At 38.8% G+C, this 26,724-nt stretch overlaps 1 protein-coding gene across 3 annotated transcripts in view; it reads left to right on the forward strand.

Moving 5' to 3' along the window:
• The window catches only part of BNC2 (basonuclin zinc finger protein 2), a 336,975-nt gene that overhangs the window by 298,268 nt on the left and 11,983 nt on the right, over positions 1-26,724 (forward strand). For all 3 annotated transcript variants that reach the window (XM_086629489.1, XM_086629488.1, XM_086629487.1), the window contains one exon: positions 14,477-16,443. In XM_086629489.1, the coding sequence (XP_086485615.1) occupies positions 14,477-16,443 (1,967 nt within the window). The remainder of the gene's footprint in view (positions 1-14,476; positions 16,444-26,724) is intronic.

Genomic DNA, 26,724 nt, shown 5'->3' on the forward strand with positions numbered 1-26,724 from the left:
GCTACGAGATTTGCTTGGTTCATTCTCAGCTCCATAGTGTAATTTCACAGGGCATTTGACCCCATGTGAGCATTTACATTTGTATGAAGCTTGCTATCCAGACCATTCCTTGTTTTATTTTAAAATAGACATTTACGATTAATTTAGGGTCTGAACGGTAATCTATTATATTTCTGGGGTTTAGAATGCATATTCAGGATTGCATTTCCACGTAAGATATATATATACAGGTAAAAAAGATCATTCATTTTATTTTAATAATTTATTTCAGCCTCTCTGTAGAGTGCAATAAATAAATAGGGTATAAAATATTTGCATCATCGTGGCTGTGGCCTGAGGAGTTTCATACACCACCATAACCTTGTCATCTTTTGGTTTTGATATACAAAATCAAAACCAAGAGGCTTGTAATCCTCCATATATTGATTTTTTTATTATTAAAAAGTGAAAGTTGAAAGGCAGCTCTAAACCTGCTTTATCAGCCACACTTGGACCAACTTTGGATGCCATTTCTAAGAGCTGGAGATGTGCCAAAGACATTAAAAGTTACTTTTTGCTTGCATGTTGCCAAGCTATTCTTACTGCTCTCTTTTTTTGTGAAAATAATTCATTTTATTTGCTTTGCAACAAATATTTGTATTCAGGAGAGTCTCTTCTGTATTAAGTGGTCTGTCCCCTGGGGTAAGAGGGCAGCTTGTAAAGTTATCGAAAGAAACTTGTAAGTATGAGCACTGTGATTTCCTTCAGAGTTTGCCGCGCTGCAAGTAATCTAATGACTGTTTATTAGTGTCCGTTCGGAGAAGCGGGATTGGTGTTTTTATTTGAGAATTATTTCACTGGGGAAGCTCTAAGCATAATAAGCATGAATGAAACAATCACAACGTAGTGTAATAAAGGTCGTTCTCTGAGAGGATGAACTCAGAAAGGCATTCATTGACTGATTGTAGCTTACGTGCCCGGATATTGTAGAAGGGAATTCTTCCAGCCATGTTACACTCTCCTCCATGGAAAAAGGAAGTGTGACTATTACTGCAACTCTCTAGATAGGCTCTTTCACAGTTTGTCTTTTCAGTTCTTCTGTATCTCAGTCCATTTAAAACCTTACTGCAGGACAGAGTGGTTTGAATGTTCATAAAGGCAGGCCAAGTTCACAGTTAACTGTTTATTCAAGGTTACATATATGTAGGGTTCCACTGACTTTAGCCTTTTGAAGTCTGTGGGGTGTTTCTCGCTGCAACATTTTCATGAAGTAAGGGGAAATGTTGTCTATGTCAATTTTAAAGACAAGGATTTGAGAGAAGGACCATGATTTGTCCAGAATACACAAGAAGTGGCTGGCAAGTCTGGGATTAAAGCTTTGGTTTCCTCTGAGTTGCTCACCTCCACCTCTTTCTCTGAGATTACAACATGAAAAGGAGTTAAAAATGCAAAAGATTAGTTTTCTTTTCAGGTGACAAATGTTTGTAGTTTGTGAGATTTCTGTTTGATGTTTTAGATCCTTCTTTAAACCCTGAGAATAGGTATAGTTTGATGGCTTAGTTTGAATTTCCAAGCATCTAAGTTGTTTGCACCTGTAGTTCAAATAGTAACTCTGGAGCTGCAAACTGATGAAAAACAATGAAGATTTTTTGCACATGAACCAAGGTCACTTACATGCTTATGTCCATCATACCATACCAGGCCATTTGACTGAAAGAATGAAAGGGGTGGCACAGGCCTGAGCATGACTCGACTTTGAAGAATTTTCTCAAGCATTATGTTTGGAAAAAGGCAGTTTTGCCAGCCAATGACTCTTGTTAGTCTCCAACATTTGGCAGTCTCTTGCTTATTCTTCTGTCCAGTCCATACTGTGGATATGTATCATATCTTCCAGCATCCTCCTCAATAGGAATTGCTCCAGAAAAATGTGCTTATGTTCTTCCTGTACTGCTGCTGAGAGCTGAAAACAGTAGCTAAATCTCCACAGTGTGTGAAATTCTCTGGAAATTATGAATAATTGATCACAAAAATAATGGGTTTAGTGTAATTCTAAATGTTCATGTTCCTCTTCAGAAGTTCCTTTCATAAGTAATGTTGTGACAGCTGTCTTGTTAACACTGCGTACATTTTAATTTTTATAGTGTTTTCTTGCTTACCTCAAACTTTACCACCTGCTGATCTATGTCCATGCAAGGTATCACTTAGCTTTTCAAATCACTTTTAGATCAAAGGTGCACACTTTCATTTAAATGTAAAAGATCTCAGGCAAAGCTGAATAATACCTATGAAAATAATATTCTTTAATTAATAGAGTTCTCTGTAAGTAACTCAGTATCTCTAGAGATTGTTCGAAGAAAACTGATGAAACCCAAAATGTGCAAAAGCAAAAATTGCACAGTATATGGACTTTTTTTAAAGATTCTAACTGGCATGAATAACTATGTTTCTGCTATCTGCTTTCTTAGCTGTCACCTAATTTCGTTCTGTTATTTTACCACGGTTTTTCGTAAAAATTTTCAGTTAAACCAGTCTCACAGTTTTCCCCAGAAGCAGTCAGCATTGTTTCCCTGCCCTTAAAGGTTAATGTTGCATTTAGGGCCCACACTTGCCTGCATAGAAAACAGATATTAATCCTTACCTTCATTTGGTGGGACTGCCAACTTACCTATTACGAGTGTATAACGCTTGTCTCTGTCTTGCAGAGTTTGTCTGCTATTAGCAAAGGTCAGAGGCCAAAGAACCTCCAAATTCAAAGAGAAATATTAATAATTTAGAAATGTGTTTTTCCAAATAATATTGTACATGACAATAACAGTGTTCTGTGTCCTTAAACATTTTAAACCGTCTGTTGCCTAGCACTTTGCCATCAGCCACATTGGTTTTACTTTTCCTTCAGCACAGAGAGAAATTAACATGCTTAGAAGAAGGGTGGAGGGTTACTGCAGCACTTCCATTTATTTGTGCAGTGGATACCCTGCTGAAAGTTGCATTGACTGAACACAGGACAGACACAAAGATCAATCCTAGTGGGACCAAAACCCTTGAGGTAGTGCTTACTCAAAATTGATCAGTCTTTTCAGTTATCCCTGGCAGTGATGGCTGTTACATTTTCTTACCATTTCACTACAGCTTTTTCTTCCAGCCTATACTGAGAGCATGGTCAGAGGTGCTGTCCTCATCTGTGTTCCATTCAAACCACTGTTATTTTCAGTAACACCAGTAATTTTGTTACATCTCAGTCTATCCATTCTTTCTGGATATGACACTATCATAATCCAATAAAATAAATGTACACTTTACTGCAATAAGAAGATTTTCAGTGTTGGTATAACCTGCTGAATGGCAGTAAATAACACCAGGTTTTGGAGAATTCTGACATTTCATTTTTCTTGTACAGCAGCTTAAGCAGTCTTACATTGCTACCCTTAAGCAATCATAATTCTGCTGCAATTTGTGTATTGTCCTTCTGACTTCATTTTTTCGTCCTGCACTGGTCAGAAGCTGGTGCTTAACATGTTTTAGGATGTGTGTAAAATGAGAAGGTTTGCTGAACGACGAGATGTGTAAAATATAAGGCAAAATCAAATACATTTTAAATACACAAATATGTAACATTATCATATCCATGCCTAGGTCATTTGTGAAGGTATCATACGTATGTGCATAAAGTGTGTCCCCAGAGCTGATAAAATGCATTACTGTGTGACTACATTGCAGGATGCAGGGCTGACATACCCGTTATTAGGCATTGGTTTTCCTGCAAGCTGCGCAGCAGGCAGTTTCATCTAAGTCGCTAAAAGAGCATCTCACCCCACGAGTCATCCATTTGCCTGGCAAGCAGGGAAATACCCTTGTTCTGGGAGTTAAATGTCAGGTCTGAGGGAGAGTGAGAGGATTCCATTTCAGCTCAAGCCAGTGGTGAGAAGAAGTTCACATGCTGTGACTGCACCGAGCTTGAGGAAATGAAATTTGTAGCCTGAGTCACAATAAGCAGCACACTTGTTACTAGCACTTTGCAATTGATGTTATTGCCAGCAATCCAAAAGCAGTACTAAAAGGCCTTCTCTGACTCAAGAAGGGACCTTCCCAGGACAGAGTGGAAGTGCCCTGTCTCTGTTGTACTGTTTACAAAGGACTGTGTTTCCTGGGGCTATCAGTCAGTTACCTCTCCAAGACCAATATAAGAAGAAGCATTATTTAAAAAGCAACTATTGTTTTAATGTTCTTTACTATAAAATTATTTTGCCTCTGAGCACTATGTGTGTGTTTCTTGTTGAAGTCATTGAGCTATCTTTGGTGAAAGAAGGAATCAAGGTCAATAACAAGTCCACTTTCTTTCTCAAATCAGGACATATCTGTTCTGAGTGATGTCCTACCAGTGGAGTATTCTTAGCTGTAACTTGAAAGTGCTTCAGAAAAGGGAGTATACCAGGAAGCTGGTATTTGCCAATTCTGCTTTCCTCTCCTGAGGTAGAACTACCTCAGTACATGGAGGGCAAAATGAACTTACAATTTTTTCTCTGCCTCTGTTGAACTCTAATTACACCAAGGAGGTGACTCAAAGTGCAGGCACTGTAGAAAACAGTAGGCAATGTACTAATTTTTTTTTTTTTTTTTTTTTAATCAATACATTGACTTAGGTACTGCCTGCCAGGCTCTGCCCTAGCTTGTGCACTGAGTGGTCCTGTTGGAATCACTAGGACTGGTCAGGCCAGGCGTGCTCCAAATTGTTAGTCTTCTTTGATAGTGTTCTGAAATGCACCCATTAAATTAGCATTGCCTCTGGTTTTATGGATGCTACTTCTGTTATAATTCGTGTTTGAATTTCTCAGCTAAAAAAAAAAAAGAAAAGCTTATGTGGCTGTGGTCAGAAACAACAGAAATTGTGGAATTCGGCACAGCCTGAAGTATGAGATTGTTTGGAAAATATCACTGGCTCATCTATCAACTGTTAAATTAGCAGAAGAGTTCTCAGGAGGTGATCATGGAATTACTACTTTAGCTACTAAGCTTTCTATATTTCTTCTCTTTTGCCGCCCTTAGGCTTACCACTTCAGAGCCTTCTTCCACCACACTGTGTCCCATCCACTTCTAAATATATCTCCTAAAACATTCAATATGTGTTTACTAATTGTGATCAGGCTAAAATTCAAGTGCTGTGCTTGTGGGACTTTTTTTTTATCAGAAGCCGTATTTAAGTGATGACACACAGTAATTTGTTCATTCTTCTGTCAGCGTAATTTACAAGGCAACGACAGATAAACATAGCTATACAAGATTCATTTACAGTGACACAATGGCAGATACACAGAGCAGAACCCTGCCCATGAGATAAAGTGGACTGAGTGACTTATGCAGTAATTAGGGGATAATTGTCATTAACCTCGCAAACAGTAGTTTACCCATATTGTTTAAAAGGCTCCAGGATGCATAATGACAAGGTAATCTGTCAAAGCGCTAGGGGGAAATATTAATAAGATTTGTGCAAGCCTGGATAGAAAATATGCAGAAAGCGGCCACATTAAGCTAATTGGTGGATGAATATACACTTGTAAAAGTGCTTCTAATGGCACGTTTGCTGCTCTCCAAATGACTACTGTTAATGTGGAGAAGTGGGCTGCCTAGAAAGTCAGGACTGCTGGGACAAGAGGGTATTAAGACATGCAGGCACAGTTATTATTTTGTACACTGTAATATAATTTCCCCCACTTTCTTTTGCATTTCAGTGCCTCTAATATGTGCAGACAGATAGCTCACTTCATGTACCATAGCATTTTTATATTCCAGTGACCTTTGCCTTTTTGGTGTCACTTCTGCACCCTGCTGTCTCCCTTTTGCATCACATTGCCGTCTATGGCAAACCTGGGGGTTTTGGTGAAAATTTTTTGGGTAAACAATCAAAGGAAAAAGGCCTCATTAAGATCGTGTTGTATGTATTGCAAGTAATAATGCATAGTCCCCTAATGAATACTAACGATGGAGATCAATCTCCCTGTTCTGCTGCCATTCATATATGCAGCATATAGCACAGCTGAATCCCCTTATTGAGGCACAGCTTGGGTTAAATCAGAAAACCAAGTATGTAATGAAATCCAGTTTGTGAGTATAACTTATTGGCACTTTTACTCCAGTGTTTTTGTCCTTGGGCAGCTTCTCAATTTCTTACAACACCCCCGGTTAGGCAAATTTCTTACAATGCCCCCAGTTAGGCAAATTTCTTACTGACTTCTTTGGAAGTTTTACTTACAAGCCCGGTAAGACTCAGCTTTTGTTGCTTACATCTTCCAGTTAGGGTTATGGCTTTAGTCAGTTTAGATTTAAAGTGAGAAAAGGACAATCTGATAGTCTGATTTGACTTGACGGTTAAATGTCTTGCACTGCTTTTGGTGCAGTCCGTGTTAGATGGAGCAAGGATGTCAGACAGATGATTTGTTTGCATTATCACATTGTGCATTGGGGAAGGTCTTGGCTGAAGAGAGCCTGGGTGTACTCTTGTGGCTGTGTGTATTGCAAACACCATACTTCATCGGTGCTCCTTGAGAATGTTTCCTATTTCTTATAAAAATTGTGTGTCATTCTTTCAGTGTTGGTGAAACTGAGGCTCAGGAAGAGAGGCTTAAGTAGCTTACTAAATTTACTGAAAGACTGTCAGAGCACAGAAAACATAACTTTACTTCTCAGTGAGTTATGCAGCACTGATACCAAACAGTAAAACCACAAGTGATCTTAGGGACTGATAGGCAAATTCTCTTACATGGCATACGGAAATGGACCGCTATATACGCAAAAATTAGTGAAAGTGAGTATGAAAATCAATCATTGCTATGGTTATGTGCATGCTGGGTATTTCCTACCCACTAACTTGCAAAATTGTGTTGTAAAGTTAATTTATAGCTGGAATTATTTCAGTGGTTTGCGATGTTTGTATCTCTGTTCACATCCTATCCTGAAAAGTCCCCCTGGCACCTCATACAGTCTAAAATTTTTGCCTTCATACACCATGCACTTGGTGTTTTGATTGCCTCTAGAAGCCATGTCTGCCTAAGGGCAAACACTCTGTTACTTGCCACAAGTTAGTGGCAAAGCTTCTTCAGAGACATTTTAGTGAATTTTCTGCTCTCACAGGTTGTGGAGAAGCCAAAGTACCAAAATATTCTTCTATACTTGGGGTCTAAGGTTGTGGATTTCAAAGCTGTTTAGGGAATTTGAATACTCAATTTCTATAAAATCTTGGTATTCTACCTTTTAAGGAATATGATAAAAAATGTCTCACCTTTAGTGTGCACTAAAAATATTTTGTGAGCAGATACCATAATGTATCTGGTCACTTAAGAGGAGTTCTGCCTTTATCGATTAGTGACAGATTTTGACGTTTAATAGTTGTCATCAACATGACAGCTGTAAATCAAAGCAAATTAAGCAAATTTTCTTGACATCATCGGAGTTATACTGCTGTAAAACTAGTAAATTCAAGAAGAGTATCAGGCTCTGGCTGTGCTTAGATTCTTTTCCTCCAGGTGTGGACAGAGGTTTACTGTGAAAAACACTTGTCAGACACCCAATTGTAAAGTGGCTTGATGTAGTTGCTGTGATTAAACGAAGCTTGAACTGCCATGATTAAATTCATTGACACCCTACAGTGATCTATCATAGCTTTAAAAACAAAAGTGCTGTATGCAGTGTTATTCAGAAGAAAAAAAAAAAAAGTCATCGTCTTGTGAATTATACATTCTTATCTGGTCCATAATCAAGAGCATTCCATAACAAAATGAATATTTTATCAAAAGTCAAACAATATGTTTTAAAAATCAGAAGAAGTGTTTTAAAACTAGTGCCCTTGCATCCTAATAGTTTTACGGGAGTTGCAGAGGTGAATACAGAGTCATGAAGAGCAGGAAAGAGTTCAAATTAATGTTTCTTTTCTCAAAACAGTAACAGACTCTCTCTCCTACCTGCAGTCCACATGGATGGCTTGTAGTTGGCATTTGACAGAGTGTCATCATCTTTCAGGTCAATGTTTTGACATGTATTTTAAGGTTGGTGAACCTGAAAAATGAAAAGGCATTCTGCAATTGGGGTGCCCTTTTGGGGATCCAGTATTTTCACACCACTCCCTGCGAATTAATCCAGAACCAGCTCTCCACCAGGTTACTTGTGCAGGGGTCTGTGCTGCTGGCATGCATCTTTGGGATGAGATATAAAACAGAGGAGCTGCATACTTTTGGTCAGTAAAGACCCTGTAGGCCATTTAGCGAGAGCGTGGGTGGTTAACGGCGGTGTCCTGGCTAGCTTTCAGCTGCGGTTATTGCATTCCACCTCCTTACGTTCCATCTGCAGTTTCAGCAGGACATGGTGTTCTTCACTTTCACTCCGAAACCGTTGAGCAGTGCTCCTGTGCGTCGTTACACAGACGCTGCGCTCCACCATGGTGGTACGCCCCCCGTTCAAACAGATTTGGCTCCACATCGTGTTTCAAGGATAAGTTATGTCAAAATTACTTTCCAACATGGTCAGTGGAATTACTGTGAATTTAAAGTGCAATTAGGCTGGATCTAAAGTGCAGCTAGATTCTGGCCCGGTGTCTACAATGTCAGTTCGTGAAGTTTGCAAAGGTCTTTGGGGGTCCTTTCGGTCAAAATGCAAAGGTTTTTGCTGCTGAATGCATAAGGAGACCTGGAGTCTAAGGATCAACTAGAGCAAGTACCATTACAAACCTGGCAGCAAAAGTAAATGTAAGCATGCATATAAGTGAATAAAATCTCCTTCATGTTGCTCTTCATTTGAATATACACTGCCAGCGTCATTCTGAGTGATACTTTGGGGAAAGGCAGGCTTCTTCTCTTCCTCTGCTGTAACACACTGGTATCTTCATGCGTACCCTGTGTCTTTGGGGCAAAGAAAACAAGCCCAACGGGTAAGAGAAAGGGGATGTCAGAAGGGAAGAGCTATCGCTTTTGGTTTTTCTAGCAGAGTGGAGGCTGCAGTGAAGCCCAAAGATAAAGATTTCCATTATTGACTGAGAACCCGGTAGTGCTGCGCTGTGGTTGTTCTTGCTGCAGCAGTATAACTCAAGGAAAGGACTGCTGGCACTTAAACACAAGTTTGTTTTCATATGGTTTCAGTTGGCGAAGGGGGGCTGGTGGGAGGTGGATGAGAAGTGACAGATGAGGGGAAAAAAGTTTAACCGTGGTTCTTTGCAGGCTGGGTGTGTTAAATCTCATATCAGTTGCACATATATCATCACGCTGAGCAAGCATGCACACCTTTTCTTCGTGTTTACAGGAGGAAAGGTGAGTTAGGTTCAGTGTGGTAAAAACACTTATCAAGAAAATGAGTATGTCATTGTATGTGTGAGTGTATATTTCTATGGAAAACTAGGTATAGGGCTTCCTTATGTCCTACTGAGCTCAGTGGGAGTTAGCCAAAATGAACAAGAGGTGTTGCACATTGCCCCATCTGTGCTAATATGAGCTGGTGTGCTGCTGGATGCTTTTGGTAATGTTTACCTCAAGAGTAGTAGGGTTACCCATAGTGTAACAGCTTGAAATTTAATTGGGAAGCAAGGAGATGCTCCTGGGATATTCAGCCAAACAAAAACAACAAACCCTAAATCATGGAAATTATGTAGGCTTTTCTTTATTAGAAACAAATGTTGATTTTTTTTCTGTCTACACCCTAATTAAAACCATCCTCTGCAATTATAGTATGACCAAATGAATATCTCTCAGTCTGCTTCTCAACTGTTACAGCTGCACTCAAAATGTTTCTTTGAGATCAGCTGGAAAATACAGAGCTCTTTAAAAAAGGCTTATAGAAGAAAGATGTGTGATAAAACACTAGGCTTGATTAATTATTTAATCAAACATGTATCTATGTAATATTTTTGTAACATGACTGCTTAGCTGATATGCATCAAAGACAGCATTTCATGGTGTGTATGCAAACTTGCTAAAATATGAAGGCTAGCAGTGTGTTTTCCTGTGTAACCTTGGGTGGTTCTCAGAATTCTGTTATCACAACGGTGCCCGAAAATAATCCTTGAGTGCTTCCCAGAACATAAGGCTTGTTTAAGAAGCAATTTTAGCTTTTTTTTAACCTTTCTATTAATCTCAACTCTTGTATAGTCATCTCTCACTGTGTATTCAGCCAAGTGTATACATCCATTTTACCTATGCCAAGAAGTTAATTAGTAAGATAAAAATACAGCTGCAAAAAGTCTGTGGGGGTGTGTGTGTACACACACGTGTCTGTGTGAGTGTGGACATACAAAATTACCTTCAGGTAACACTGGCTCAGGAGTCGATGGAGCTTCTCACACAAAGTGAGAGTTTAAAACAACTGATTTCATAACAAAAGTTCAAGGTTTACAGTGTATGTTTTGAGTGTGTGTTTGTGTAGAACGTCCTTATTTTCTAAATAGGCAGTTTTTAAATTGAGAGCTTTTAAAGCTGAATCGAAAGCTTGAAATTTGTAAAGCCTGAAGGCCCTCAGGAAATGAAGACTCATCTTCGCAATCCTCCCCAATTAAGCTCCTAAAAATTAGAGTGATCTTTGTGTCCATCTTCTGTTGTAGTCATTTGTATGATCCGAGATAATCATCTTGACACCCATCACTTGTTCTATCTGACCCAGAAGTTTAAGACAAGATGTACCCTAACATATCCCGACACATCTCTGCCTAACATACAGTCAGCAAAAGCGAGGAGGCAGGTTCAGGGTGATTAACCATGACATTACTTTATAGATCTGATGTAGTATGTGTGTATGTGAATCCGTATCTATATAAATAATAGAGTCGAGTATGTGTTTAGAGTTAGAAAAAGATTCAAGGTTATGTCTTGTATCCTTGGAGATTAATTTAATATGATTTAGAGATTAAAAGATTTTCTCCATCTGAAATTGTGAGAGCGCTACCCACACATGTAATATAAAATAAGACAAAAATAAAAACAAGGCTGTGTGGGCAAAGACGGATATATGCTGTACGGGTTGGGCTTACTTGTCTACTGCCTGGCTTAGAGCTGTAAGCATGCAGTGGTATCTCTACACTCACTGACTTCCTTGTACACATTGTCACAGGAGGCTTGGCTTAATCAGTTGTGAGCTGAGAAAAGTAATATAAATTGGAACCTTTTGTCATGAAATATTTAAATGTGGATATGATTTAATGGCTTTGGGGAGAAAACTTAGCGTGAGAGATTGTAAGAAACAAGAAATCGATTACATGTAAGAAAGGACTTGAACCTCTAATCAAGTATTACCATATACAGAGAGATCCCTAGCTAGTTATAGCTTAATTCAAAAGGGATAATGGTTAGATTTTTTGTTAATTTTAAATTTTATCAAAAAATGACATTCCTATTCGCTCTTTATCTAGTTTTGCATAATACATACTTACAATGATTTATGGAAAGCCATCACTATGTAAATATTGAAGCATATGCTACACAGTATCCATAAGTAGTGTGCTTTCTGTGAATTATAGGCATCTGTGCAATTCCTCTTTACTTTTGCTGGGGGAAAAAAGCCAAACAACTTCTTGCTGAAAATTAACAAGTTATAGCTTGATGTAGCTAGTAGGAGTAGACGAGGATCATTTAAGAGCATTTTTCTGATTCCCTGCTGTTTCTATGAGACCGAGGGTAGCCCCATAACACCCTTGACTGCCAGTTTCTCTGATCAGTGGGACTTAGCAGCTGCTGACGGTCTGGCTCTCCTCATTGCAAATCCTCAAACTAAATGAAACAAAGGGTGGTGGCGTCTCATGGAGAGGTAGCTCATGTAGCCAACTACTGGCTTCTCCAAGTTACTCCCCAAAAGCATGCTGGACGCCCCCGCATTTAGACAACGTCTGCCTGTTCTGTGCACATGCAAAGAGCTGGGTTCACTGCCAGCGGGTGAGTGACTGTGTAATACCACCATCCACGTACATGTGGGAGTCTGTTACGGCATCCGTACCTACTATTCTCATGAGTTATTGTCGTGCGGGCTGTATTTAATTTTTATTTGCTTAAATATCCGTTTTTGTAAAGCATCCATCTGTTACATAAACCTGTGAGTAATTTACAAATTAAAGCAAAAACAAAACAAATCACTACCAGTAGTACATTACAAAGCAGCCTGCAGCTGGCTACAGACAGGAATCCTAATTCAATACATGTAAGCAGTGTAAACTGAGCGATGTTATTTCCATCTTCAAACAATGCAAGTTACAGCTAGAAGGAATTAATACTTGTGTCTTAGGATTAGAACTGTATGCATATAGATTGGATCAGAGGTGATAGTGAAGGCCCAGAGACCAAAATCTGAACTGAGTCTGGTTTTGCCGTTCCAGGTAGGAATTACTCAAATGTAGAACTGGTATGGCTGACTAGAAGTTGTGAGAGAAGTAGGTGTGAGAAGCTTTAGGTCACACTCATGGAGAAAGGAGCCAGTTAGTTGGATGGGAAAAGAATATAAACTTAGACCCTTAAAATATGAACCTGTCCTTTAATTGTTTGGTTATTGTGTTGATGGGGTTTTTCCCCTGTACCCTTGCCCCATTTTGGTTCTGTTTTTTGTTGGATGGGGTTTTTTGATGTTCTGGATGATTTCTACTAGACAGCACTGGCTGCCTGTAAAATACTGCTCCATCAGACAGGCAGAACTGGGAGGGCATAGAAATTAGAGGTGTCCACAGTGTGTAAAGGTGTTCAACGATGGGGATAGTTCCTGACTAATGCTGCCAGCCGATACCGGCATCTGCATTATGGTGTTTCCTTCATCACTGTGTAAATAAATGTTGAATATTTTCTGCATAGACATGGCTTTTGGGGATTTCCATCTGGGTCAGCTGGGTAAGATTTTCCATAATTAACTGCTGTTGAGGGTTTCATAGTTTTGTAAGGTTTCATTGTGAATGGTCATGTGTGGAGCCTTTCTAAAGGTTCTACAGTCACATCTAGGGTACTGAAACATACATGGCGTTGACCTTTGTCATTAACTTTGTATCCTGAGAGGTGGCACAGATCAGAACTGAAATAATAAAACCAGCTGTAATCAAACAAATACATGTTTTACTATTTGGGGCAAATTGCATTTTCATGTACTCTAGAAAATGCGAGAAGAATCAATCCTCTGAAGACTGAAAATAATAAAATAAATAAATAAGTAGGACCTGAAACAAAAAAGAAAGGTATTTGCAGGCTTCATAATCAAACAAGAGCTACTGGGTTTTGCAATAGTGTGTAGTCCAAAGTGTTTGGATAAGGTTCTGAAGCTGAGATTCGAAAGATCAGAGACAGTACAGAGGAGTATCTTGCAAGGCTTTCAAACTGTTTAATGCATGAGGAAGCATTGGAATAATTTTGGTTTGATGGCCTGCAACAGTGCTTGTTGGTTATAGTTACTGTGCTGACGTTATGTCCAGCATTTGCCCAAAAGGAAAGATGCCAATAAAATGATGTATTCATTATATAAGTATTTTAATATGTTTTTATCAATACATGCTGGAATGGATTGCCTGACATTACATTGCAGAATTTTTAAGTCCTACCTTCAGGCAAATCTCATGCTTACTAGCAAAAATGAAAGTGTGAAATGCTTTTTAATGTATATTTAACAACAGATAGTCTAGTGATTACTGATGTGTATTCTCTCTGGATTTTTCCTTGCTATCAGAAGGCAATGTTAAGAGACAACATTTTTACACATTTATGCTATCTACATCCATCAGATGCTTACTTTTTACATATTTTTAACTGTAGTTTATAACAAGGCTGCAAAAAAGTCATCTCTTAAGTCTAAACCATACCAAGATTGCAAGCTTACAATCAATTGTCAGTCGTAGTCCAGTTATGCTTAAAATCAGTGTCCAAATTTCTACTTTTTGATGCGAGATTATGAGTGTATCTTCCAGTGTTGCTGTTCATGAGGAAAAAAAAAGAAAAAAAAAGCTTAAGTACAAGTTTTTTGTCCAGTTTTTAGACTTTCAACCTTGCATCAAAATTTCTTGTGAGATGGCCCATGAGTCTTATGTCTGCTTATATTTAAGAAGCAAATCTATCAAATGCATTTATTTAGCTCTTTTGCTATAGTGTCACCATTTAATAGTGATTAAGGTATAATTTTTTTATATTTCACAACAGAATGCACAGCAACAGTTCATGATTTACACTGATGTATGCTAAACAGTAGCATTGTACATAGATCACTGTTGTTAAATAAAAGTACTGAAAGCAGTTTAGATCACAGAGCCCTGTGGTCTACGTTTTGTGTGCTCTGACATTACTAAACTCAATCTATTTTTCTGACTGTGACTCTAATTACTATATTTGCATGGCTGAAAAGTTTGGGTTTTTTTGGTCAAGTTCTGTTAATGCTGTCTGCATGTTGTTTTTTGAGCTCAGTCTTTCATGTTCAGGCAGCAGAGCACCTTCTATTGAATTCAATAATTATGCAGAATCAATAAGTTTTTTCTTTGTGTTTGTCTTTGTTGTTTCTTTGATATGGCCTCTAGGATGCTGCAGGCAAGGTGCTGGACCGCTGGGCCATCATGTCCAGGGAAGAAGAGATCATTACCCTTCAGCAGTTCCTGAGATTTGGAGAAACCAAATCCATCGTGGAGCTGATGGCAATTCAAGAAAAAGAAGGGCAGGCTGTGGCTGTGCCATCTTCAAAGACAGATTCAGATATAAGGACTTTTATTGAAAGCAATAATCGCACCAGGAGCCCAAGTCTCCTTGCTCACCTGGAGAATAGCAACCCTTCCAGCATTCATCATTTTGAAAACATCCCGAACAGCCTTGCATTCCTGCTTCCATTCCAGTACATAAATCCAGTCTCTGCTCCACTGCTGGGGCTGCCTCCAAATGGCCTCCTGCTGGAACAGCCAGCAATGAGGCTCCGAGAACCAAGCCTTACGACCCAAAATGAATATAACGAGAGCAGTGAATCTGAAGTTTCCCCTACGCCTTTCAAGAATGAGCAAGCATCCAGCAGGAATGCTTTGACCAGCATCACAAATGTTGAGCCCAAAACTGAGCCAGCCTGCGTCTCTCCTGTTCAGACACCTACGCCTGTCAATGATTTATCGAAAACAGAACACACTAAAAGTTCATTCCGCATTCACAGAATGAGGAGAATGGGGTCGGCCTCCAGGAAAGGAAGGGTGTTTTGCAACGCGTGTGGCAAAACTTTCTATGACAAAGGTACTCTTAAAATCCACTACAATGCCGTTCACCTGAAAATCAAGCACCGGTGCACTATTGAGGGCTGCAACATGGTCTTCAGCTCTCTCAGAAGCCGTAACCGCCACAGTGCTAACCCCAATCCCCGCCTCCACATGCCTATGCTAAGGAATAACCGCGACAAAGATCTCATTCGTGCTACGTCAGGTGCTGCCACTCCAGTCATAGCAAGTACAAAATCCAACCTAACTTTAACAAGCCCTGGACGTCCACCGATGGGGTTTACCACTCCCCCTCTAGATCCTGTACTACAGAACCCTCTTCCCAGTCAGCTGGTGTTCCCAGCTTTAAAGACTGTCCAACCTGTTCCTCCTTTTTACAGAAATTTACTTACTCCTGGAGAAATGGTGAGTCCTCCAACCTCACTCCCTACCAGTCCAATAATACCAGCAGTGAGTGGCATGGAGCAGCATCCCCCTCCTCCTTCAGAGTCATCAGTACCTTCAGTGCTGATGCCCACCCCAGAGCCTAATGCTGACCTTGCCCCCAAGAAGAAGCCAAGGAAGTCGAGCATGCCAGTTAAAATTGAAAAGGAAGTTATTGATACTGCCGATGAGTTTGATGATGAAGACGAAGAGGTGAATGACAGCAGCACAATGGTGAATGACATTGGTCATGACAATCACTGCCATTCTCAGGAGGAAATGAGCCCAGGCCTGTCTGTGAAAGACTTTTCCAAAAGTGACAGAAGCAGATGCATTTCCAGACCAGACATAAGAAGGGCAGACAGCATGACATCAGAAGACCAGGAGCACGAGAGAGACTATGAAAATGAGTCAGAGTCGTCAGAGCCCAAATTGTGCGAGGAGTCCATGGAAGGCGATGATCGCCTCCATGAACCTGGTGAAAAATCTATGATGCACAGTGACAGACCAGATGAAAACCACAATGACTCTTCCAACCAGGATGTCATTAAGGTGAAGGAAGAGTATACAGACCCTACATATGATATGTTCTACATGAGCCAATATGGACTGTACAATGGAGGCAGTGCCAGTATGGCTGCCCTTCATGAAAGTTTTGCTTCTACATTCAACTACAGCAGCCCTCAGAAATTTTCCCCAGAAGGTGAAATGTGCTCCAGCCCAGACCCCAAGATCTGCTATGTGTGCAAGAAAAGTTTCAAGAGTTCCTACAGTGTGAAGCTTCACTACAGAAATGTTCATTTAAAAGAGATGCATGTCTGCACAGTGGCTGGCTGTAACGCTGCGTTCCCATCACGGAGAAGCAGAGACAGGTCAGTAAATATTAATTGATTTTCTACATTATTAAATGTGTTGAATTATGTAAGAATAGGCAGTTTAGGATATATGAAGAAGTAGAGAAATGCAAAGTAATGACAAGTGACAATCGTGTTCCCATGACATTGAGAGAGTTATATCACTTTAAGATTTTCATTGTTGCTTGGCATTCAGAATAGTATATTTTGTGCCATCCTTTTAAGTGACTGGCTAGATAATAAATGTCATTATTCTTTCTGTGTGTCTGTGAACATGTGTATTGTCCTTCTGTTTATAACCTGCAGCTTTTATTACATTTATTTTCTTCTCCCTGCAGCTTTTAAAACAAGAAAAGCTTCTATTAAATATATAGTAAATTATATACAGTACAAATATCTTCATGCATGCATATCAAACCGTATAACCAGGAAGGAGGGGAAGGAGTGGATGGATGGTTGGATGAATGGACAGAGAGAGAGAACGGAAGGACTGGAATAAAACAATAATTTGCATCCCCACGGGGTCATATAAAAGCAAACAGGGAAGACTATTCTTTCTTCTCTTCAATTTTTAAAACTAGCTGCTATGTTGTAGCAAAAAGAAGTAAATATTAAGAAAACAGTGTCTCTTTCTTTAGTAGAACTTATACACCTCTTTATCCACTATGGCCATTTAGTGTATCTTATCTTCTTTTCTGCATGTGAGCAACTCGTTTTCCCATTGGTGGGAATTATGCACACTCAGAGAGGAGAGGATAGACCCCTGCATATTTTTAAGATCAACCAGGGTGTATTCTGCTGGCCCTTCAGATGACATCATGCCCCAGCTATGCTGCATCAATACTGAAACAGTTGGGCTTAAACAGAAGCAGCTGGTCCTTAAACTCTTAGTTTTTTTGTTTTGTTTTTTTTTTTATACACTGTTCTTTTTGATTTCTGAGGAAAATGTAATGTAAATGGAATTTGTCAAGGTGGTAGGATAACACAGTTATTTCGTACTTGTAGATAAAAAGCTCTCACATGTGATGATGATCATATTGTCACATAACAAAATCTCTCTGATTCATGGAGTGATGGTAAGATTTGGTCATCTCTTTTCCTCCAGTTGTGTTTCATATTTTTTCATTAGATTGTAAAAATTCAGCAGATACAAGAAGGAAATTAAACCTGGCTAAACATTTCGCACACTTCTCTTTTTTTTTTTTTTAAAGTGAAATAGATGTGGTTTGAAAGCGCATATATCATGTCATATAAAATGAAAGCAAGTTAGTGTTGAGGATACTTAGAAGCCAAAATTCACTCTCTTGATGGAGTGTCCAGTCCCCAAATATCTCATGTCTTCTGTTACCATTTATGAAATCCATTAAACAGAAAAATAGGAACACACATAAGAGTACAAGTTCAAAACGGATAAGAAGGACAATCTAGAAAGTTTGCATTTCAGTAGGATTAAACCACTGGATATAAAGCAGGTAGAACTAAATTAAGACTCCCTTCTTGGGTTATCCTGATAATTTTTATGAGACTTGAGTTTGAGAAGGGAAGCATGCGAGTCAGTCGCGTAATCTATGCTCAGTTTAGATGCGTGCAACCCCTTTAGGTTCCTGAAATTGCATAGATTTTGTTAGTCAAAAATTTGGCTTGGTTCGTCTGTTCCCTCAAATGAATTATGAAAAGTCAGTCTCATGTAGGAAGCAAAACATCTTTGCATTCAGCATGTCGAATAAGAAGTGGATAGCTTTAGGATTTGGAACTTTATGCAATGCATTAAATTTCAGGAGGAATCCATTGATAGATCATGCTAATAATAAAGTTAGCATAGTAAAGATTTACATGTTCTAAGAAAGAGATTACTGTGATGACACACATAAAATATTTCTGAGACAAGAACGTAAAAAAAAGGCACATTCTGAAAATATTTCATGGACTATGTAGGATATTCTTATTAAGCTTATTGAAAGCAAGCCATAAAATAAAAATCTGATTCAGGAACTTAAAATGCAGGCTGCATGTTTGAAGATAAATTATTATGTAGATATCATTTTGAGTTGTCTAAGGCAGAAGATCATCTTTTTATATCGTTCCACTAGTAACGTTCAGAATATGTTTTTGATATGTGTTGCTCTTGGGACAAAAGAAATTTGTAGGCATATTATATCCTTCAGTTTCACAGATTTAAACGTGGTTGTACGCTTCAAAACATTCAAAGGTGTGGTACAGTATGTGTGCCCATTCGGGCTTGATGTTTTTTAACGTTTTATTTAGTTTATTATCACTCCTGGTTTGATAGTTGTCTGGAAATGCCTTGAAAGAACCAAGTAACATTCTCACAGTTCTTGATAATTCTTTCAGATACTTGAGTGAGAAATATCTTCAAAACTTCCCTGGGCTATCCATTTTTATCCAGAAGTGCAATATCTAGGAAAGTACAGAAATGAAAGCATATCTACAGCATGTAAAATAAAGTGAATGAAAGATTTATGTAAACATTTTCAACCTATTTTTTTCTAATGCTTCCTAAAAAAAAAAAAAATATTTTTTAAAAAAGTAAATATAGGAAGTAAAAGTTAAACTAATGTATTCTCTTTTTTTTTTTTTCAAACTGTTTAACTGCCCTAAAGACTTTTCCGTTCAATAATTTGTTTTTTTTTTTGCTAATATTCTTTTTGAATATAGAAATTTATTTTAGAGAGAGTCGTTACCTAAGTATACAATTTCTAGCTCTTCAGGTTATGAAGAGTGTCTCAAAGATAACTGGATAACTAAATTAATAGCATTGCAAAGTCAGAACTTCTTCCAGCCACTTAAATCAATTTCACTCAGAAGCTCAGAAGCTTTTTGCTATTAATTGCTATAGAAGAAATAAAAAATACCTACCTAAAGCACACAGTAATAATTCCTGGATAATATTTGTCATGTGTTGGTGTTCCATTTTGGACATGTTATTAAAAGTCTGTGTGATTTGCTTGTGTTCTTAGTCACATGATTTTTGACTAGCAAGAGAAACTTAGAATTTCTTCGCTTTGAAAATTAAAATTAAATATTTTTTCAATACTATCTTCTTAATGAAATCAGAGTTCTAGCTATTCCATAGCTTACAGAGTCTTGTGAAGTTGTTATCTTTATTTTTAGTAATTTTATTAATCAAATTACTAGTATTGTATTAATAATACTAATCCTATATAATTAGCTAGAGGTCTGAAACTAGCATCAATGTAGTTATGTTCTAAAAGAAAATACAATCTTATGCGTAGATAAATAACACTGACTGATCCTTCTTTTTTCCTTTAGAGGGGTCTGATATGACTTAAGACCTTTATCAATGCAATTCTAGTTAATAAAAGGTTTGACTATATTCCTCCTGTCCTGTGCATACAAAAATCTCCCAGTTGTTGACCACGAGTGTAGCTGTTGTAAAATGGGCTTTGCAAGGGTGGGACTGTGATACAAACTGCTGGTTACCAGAGGCAGCAGGTCATGTTAGGAGCAAACGCAGTGCTGCTTTGGCTGAAGGAGGGATTTTTATGCATGTCATGACAGCAACCCTCCATTGTGGAATGCATCCTGTAGCAATTCATGTTAAGAGTTGACTAAATCCAGCTTCGCCATTCCTACATCATTTGTGCCAAGGTCAAGTCCTGTATAAATATCCTTCTGCCAGAAAGGCTGGAATATCTTCTGAGATCTTGGACTAAACACTGTTATTCCTTGTAGATAGGGGTCAAGATAACCAGAAGATTCAGGTGTCCCACCTCGGACGTGTGTTTTCAACACAGGGCAGAGGAAAGCAAAGCAGAGTCCTGGCCTTTACTGTCAGTGACCCAGTAATTCTATTTTCTCTTCTAAAAATTAGACAGTACTGCTTTTGACTAGCTAAGCTGCACTGAGTCTAGATTTTTTAGAAAGGACTTTTTCATCACCTTATGAGCTACAAGTAACATCACTTATCAAATCAACCTTATGCATACCTATATCTTTCGTCTTTTCCACAGAGAAGTCTTCCTGTCTTTCTTTTCCTGGAAGCACTACAGGTGTGAAAACCACTTTTTCTTCTGTTCTTCACCAGACACTCCCTGAATTAGCTGTTCCTCTATGTCTGTTTCTGTATTTACCTCAGGTATCCTTTCTTCTAAAGGTGAAATATCCAGGCTACATCTCGTAGTAAGAAGACAATGGAGAGTAAATAGGAAAAGGGATCGTATTAAAATATGTAAGTGGTCAGAAGCAGTGTCATGAGCCTCTTTTTGAACAGAAAGATGTCCTTTTCAAATAAGTTTTTAGATGGAAAAGAGAGAGAAAGGAAGAAGATAAGTTCCTGTGGGAAGTGGGCACTCGAATGGAAAGAATTGTCCTTATAAAGTGAATTTTCTCTGGACTCAGAGGAGGTCTGTCCTGTGAGTGAGGAGAAACAGTCTGTGGTCCCTGTGGTTAGATTCTCCTGGGATCTGCTTCCCAGCCTCATCTGAGAGTCCTGCCCAGCAGATACTGACTTTGCCTTACAAAGAGACAGGTGTGGTTGGTCCTTGAAGGTACCACTGAGGTACAGCTGCTCAGGGAATGATCCTGAGCTGTGGATGAGACACATGGATGGGAAGAGGGAATAGCTATTTCCTGTCCAAAGAGGACAGTGATGCCAAAGTCTTGTGTTGGAGAGCCCATGCAGAGGTGAAGGTCTGGAAGGTGAACCTTAGAGCAGCTGGCTTCATCTCTGGTTCTCATCTTTAAGAGCCAAGAATGTTGTGGTTAAAACTGCTGTTGAAACAGGAGGCGGGTGGACCTTCTGTCTTCGTTAAGTCTTGTTGAGAAGCTACTGTCAGATCTTAAGGAAAAATACAGACATCTTCTCTGTCAGCCTTAGTGCATGCTAAATCCCTGTTTCACCTCAATACTGACACTATTAAAATCTGTGTTTCTTAAGCTAGGACACAGCATTAGGAACAATATGTTACCACGTTTTCCTTTCTCTCAATGGATGCAAAATAAATTAATTCTCGGTGTACCTGTTCAAAGGAACAAAGCAAGAACTTTCCACTTCGACTTTCTGCTACTAAAGTAAGACTATTAATTGCTCAGATTTGTCTTTAAATTTTCTCACAAACTGAGCGTGTGTGTGTGTGTGTGTGTGTGTGTGTTCCACAAGATGGGAAAGGTGATTGAGCCCCATGAATTAATTTAAAAACAAAATAATATCTGCTCAGGGTGACTTATAAATAAATATGAGGCAACTATTGGTGCCAAGTGTGATCATGCCACTTGATTGCTAGTTAAATCAGTCCAGATTTAAACATGTAAACTCCTTGATTTGTATGGAGCAAGACATCTGTAGGTGGTTTATTAAAACCTGCTGATATCTCCAGAACTAAATTTGTGCAGATATAGGCCTCTGGGTAGCTGTATTGAAAAAGCAGAGACATACTTTTTGTCTGGTTACCTGACTTCCAGCCCTGTACAGGTGTGTTTGAATAAATTAACATCCGCTACCTATGATGAGCCACTGCATACATTATCAAGGGAGGTGAAGATGTGAGAAAGCTGCTACCTAACCTCCTGTTATCACCTCCTTGACACAACAGCACCCATTTTTTCATCATCCTACTATGCTTGGCATCTTCTACAGATAACTTTTCAGAAAATTATTTTCTATAAATGCATTCGGTTCTAGGAACAGATAGCTCCAAGAAATAAGGTGTTTGCCCATGATAACTATTACTGTATTTCCCATAATATAATTAGCTGTCATATACAGCTTGAATTTCCTCCAAGAGGAACAAGAAGATCAGGTTTTAAGACATTAGGTGTTTGATGAACCATTTGTCAAGAGATGAAAGGGCTATTTTATACATTTTTTTTTTTTAAATACAAACATATTTACATGTGTACTACTGTTTCTGGACATGATGCAGTTCATGAGAAACTAGCTGTGTATCTAATACAATTGTATAAACTATTAGGTTTTCTCTTGCAAAGCCACTAAGGTGTGTGTCATTGTTAATGTTCACATAACTCTTCCTTACCCAAGAGAACTCGGATCATAGAAAAACATTTTGTGTCACCCCTAACACAGAGCTAACCTCTTCCATGAGTAGTCATGTTGAACACAGACTGCCTGTGACACTGCATACTCACCAATGTGAACAAGAGAAGCAGAATTAAAACTAGAATACATGGATCTGATTTCTTCATAAGATATTTTGATTTATGTATTAAAAAGAAAAGAAATAAATTAAACCAATCCCTAAAGAGACTACTTATGTGAGTAAAGATTGCAGGATCAGCTGTGGCATGGAGTGAGATCTTTTCCAACTACACATACCCATTTGGTTTAGGCTTGAGTTGGAGCTGGTGGTTGTTTTTTAAAATGATTTGCTGCCTTCATTATCTTGTTCTCTTTTCATACACAAAATGGTATCACTTTGAGAGTGAGAGTACAGTTTCTTGTGCAGTGCAAGAAGTTTCATTTTTGCATCAACTTGCAAAATAGTGTAAATGTTTAGTTTGTTTTGTCCAAGTTTCCTGCATAGGTTCTATGTTTTTATGTTTGGTGAAGGAGATTATTTGGGAAGATAGGACTGGGAACATGAATACTTACTCATAATATCCTGATTGTCCCTAGTTTCCTGGGAAGTAACTGGAAGAACCAAAACTCTTCTCCAGAGAGTGGGAGAAAATTGAGTATTTTACACTTATCTGAGTAAATGTAAAGCTGCTCGTCATATGCAGAGATGTCCCCTCTTCCCTAGTCTCTGAAAGTGGGGTAGACAAAACATCTATCTACGTTAGTTCCTTTGGAGAAAGGCTCTAGCTGTTCTTTTAACAGCAGAAGACTGTAAGATTTCTGCTACAGTGGAGGAAGCTGTACTTTACAGACACAAGATAGCACCAGGGTGCTGCTCCCCAAAGCCTGGATGCATGAAAATGGAACGAGACATGGCAACCTGAGAGATGTAGTACTCTCAGGTGGAGGAGTCTGGGGAGAAAAAGTGAAAGGGGGAGGGAGATGCATCTGTGGCAGGAATAGCTGTCTGTTTACTGCCATTTGGAGTTAACAGCTCTCAATGAAGGAGAGAGACACTAAGTAGGCAGGTATATGCCATCATATATGATACATTCATCCACTGTGCTTGTCTATCCTCAAAGAGAAACTGTCGGCTGAAGAGGCAAACTTTACATCAGATCTTTTGGCCCAACCAAAGGCCATTTGCATCTCCCCTTAATGGTGATGATGCTCCTCCCACTAGATTTGAGCCATCTCCTTCATTAGAACAAGAACTGAGTGGCTGTGCTGGGGCATAGATGACTTAAGTTTACCTGAAAGTAACAAAACCAATGAGGCAAGTCCTAGAAATGACCTAGAAAATAAATAAGTGAGAAGGGGAAAAAATTAACAGGTGTAGAGGCCTCCAAATAGCTACAACACTGTTTTGAAGTATAGTGTGCCAGTCTTGTCAGTATATCTAGACAAAGGTAGATATTGTCGACAGTTGCCCCCATTCCAATGATACAGTCATTCCTAGGGTTTGTGGTTGAGGTCCATTCTTTGAGGTCCCTTCCAACCCAAACCAGTCTATGATTCTATAAAGATAGGTCTTGGCTGGCTAGTGGAGCCAGCTAGATTGCTTAGGAGTTACAGGGAGACTTTTGCTGTAGCCACCAATGTCTGAGGTGCTGGCCTGAAAGTGAGTGTGCAACAAACAAGTGAAATGGCAGGGTTTGGCACTGGAATATGTAAAAAGATGTTACCAAAAAATATTTGGCAATTTATAGGTCGTGGGGAAAAGAAAACCCCAAATCAAACACCTCTAAATCTAGAACACCTTTTCATGGTTATACAAGTTGCTAATGGTTAGCAAATATGGCAGGGACTAATAGCAAATTCATACAGTAGAACCTGTAATTACAGGAGTATACTGTGCTGTTAGAGACAGTTTAGGGGAAAAGTAACCAGACTGCTGACTACTTATCTAAGGGTGATCCTGGAGGAATAGGTGCAGAGTTATTAGTGAGAGTTAGATACTCAACAGGGTCAGGGAGAGACTATGCACTGTATAGGCACTGCAAGTGCACTGCAAGACGCTGTACACAGCTTTTCACTGCCCCTTAATCCTGACCTGCAGTAGCCACAGTCTTCTGTCCTTCACCTCTCTTCAGGAAAGATGTCCAGCTGCGCCACACACCATATACCAGTATTCCTGACATAATGCTGTAGGTACTACAGTGGAAACCACTCGTTCGCGTCCAGCAGATACACATAAAATATTCCCAGTGGCACTAGAGATACCTCAGATGGTCTGTTGGGATCTGAAGTAACACAGGAATGTCTCAGGAACAATACCACTTATGGCTCTTCACATGTTGACCTTTTAATGGCAAACACTGCATATTTCCTGACAGAAGTTTTGAGCCTAGCACTTTCTAAAGAAAATCTAAGGCTTTTAGTAGTGCTTCCTACTTCCCAGCAACATCTTTTAAATGAGCAGTTTGCCTTGTGCTAAGCAAGTTTTTCTTTCTTTTTTTTTTTTTTTAATTAAAAGCTCATTTTGCATTTAAGCTTGCCCTAAAAAGCATTACTTAAAAAGATCTGTCTAAGAAATAATTTAACATTTTTGCCATAAGGCACCTGCAAGCTTCATATAAATGGACCTGGGAGAGAAATGGAAGGGTTTTAGATTTGCCAAAAATGTACACTGTCATAAAAAAGAAAGGCTTGTAGGACCTCGTTGGCGTTGTGTATAAATGTAAAGTGTTCATTTTGTATGGAGGAGAGCAGGGGGAGAGCAAGAAAGAGTGGGATTGTAATAAGAAGATATTTTTTGCTGTCACTTTGTTTTTGCCTTTTTTTTTTTTAAGAAAGGGGAAAAAAAGGCTGAAATGTATGTCTGTATCAAACTATATGAGTCTGAAACATAAGCTGTAAATTATAAGTTTTATAAGTTGCTATTTCCAATGTTACTGATTTTGATTCTAGTGCTTTACAAACTTTATTGCTTATTTTATTAACTAGGGAAAAGTGTTGCTTCCAGTTCAATACATTTTTTTCCTTTCTCTCCCACTTCCTCCCTCTCTCTCCCTCTCTCTCTCCTTTTCTTTGTTATGCCAAAATAAAAAAGCAATTACCCTTCAGCCACTTACGATTGAAAATAGAAAGAGGACATAGTTAATTTTGCTGCCCATAAATCTTACATTGTACTTTCGTGTTTAACACACAAAATGTGGAAATAAAAACAGCTCGAACCTGTATATATGTGTGTCTGTGGATGCGTACACTGAAAGAAACACCTATATTCAGCTGTGGTGTTAGATAAAGATCTAAAAATACAGTGGATAGAAAGAGAACTTGGATTCCCACTCAGAAAAGGTAAATGAGCCCTTGTTTCATGAATATCCACATAGATGATATATTATGCAAGACTGAGAATCAAGATTTCATGCGGGGAGGAGGCAGGCCCTGGCAGGAGGGGTTACAGATCCTGCACTGGACGTCTCTCAGGTCTGATAGCCAGATAGGGGAGCAGCACTAATTCTGCAGCCTTTTTAGTCTGTTCTGTCACAGAAGGGGCACTGCTGGGTCAGTCAGCTCACTAGTAATTGTGTTTTACAGACTTCTAAAGCAATTGGCTCAGTCAGTCCCAATTCAATAAAAGTGGAGAGCGAGAGTGAGAGCACTTTTGTTCTATTTTTTACTTGAAATTATTTCATTCAGCAGTCTGTCTTTTTTATTACCAGTATTTGACATTAGCACTCCAAGCTATATTAGCATCCATTTCAGCAGTTCAGTAATGGTATTAAAAAAACACTTAACTTCAACGGTGAATGGTTGTATGACAGTGCCATAAAAATCCACATTAAAAAAAAACTTATGTATTTGTCCCTGCAAATTATTTTTCACTTGTTTAACCACTTCAAAACTACACTCTCTTGACTGGTGTTTGCAAGAGCTCTGGCAGCAGGGAAGGCTTGTAAAGGAGCTGAGAAGCAACTGCAGCAACAATGGCATAAAGGGAAAAATGAAGACATTAAAAGAAGAAGAAAAATGTAGGGGAACACGCAAGCACACATACATGCACGAGAAAGACCTCTTATTTTGGGTGGGTGCCTGTCATTCATCAACTGAAGTATGATTTTAAACTCAAATTGCTCAAGGTAAAATCTTTGGCATCTTCCACATTTCTGGGATTTAATTTTGAACCCAGCACTCTCCAAGCTTGGGATGGCAGCCTAACTATCTTGGCACTGCAGCACACTCATAAATGACTGCATTAGGTTCTAAATTTTGATTAAACATTCTGTAATTAATCAATG

This window comes from Tauraco erythrolophus, chromosome Z (assembly GCF_009769465.1).
Source record: "Tauraco erythrolophus isolate bTauEry1 chromosome Z, bTauEry1.pri, whole genome shotgun sequence".
Classification (NCBI taxonomy): Eukaryota; Metazoa; Chordata; class Aves; order Musophagiformes; family Musophagidae; genus Tauraco; species Tauraco erythrolophus.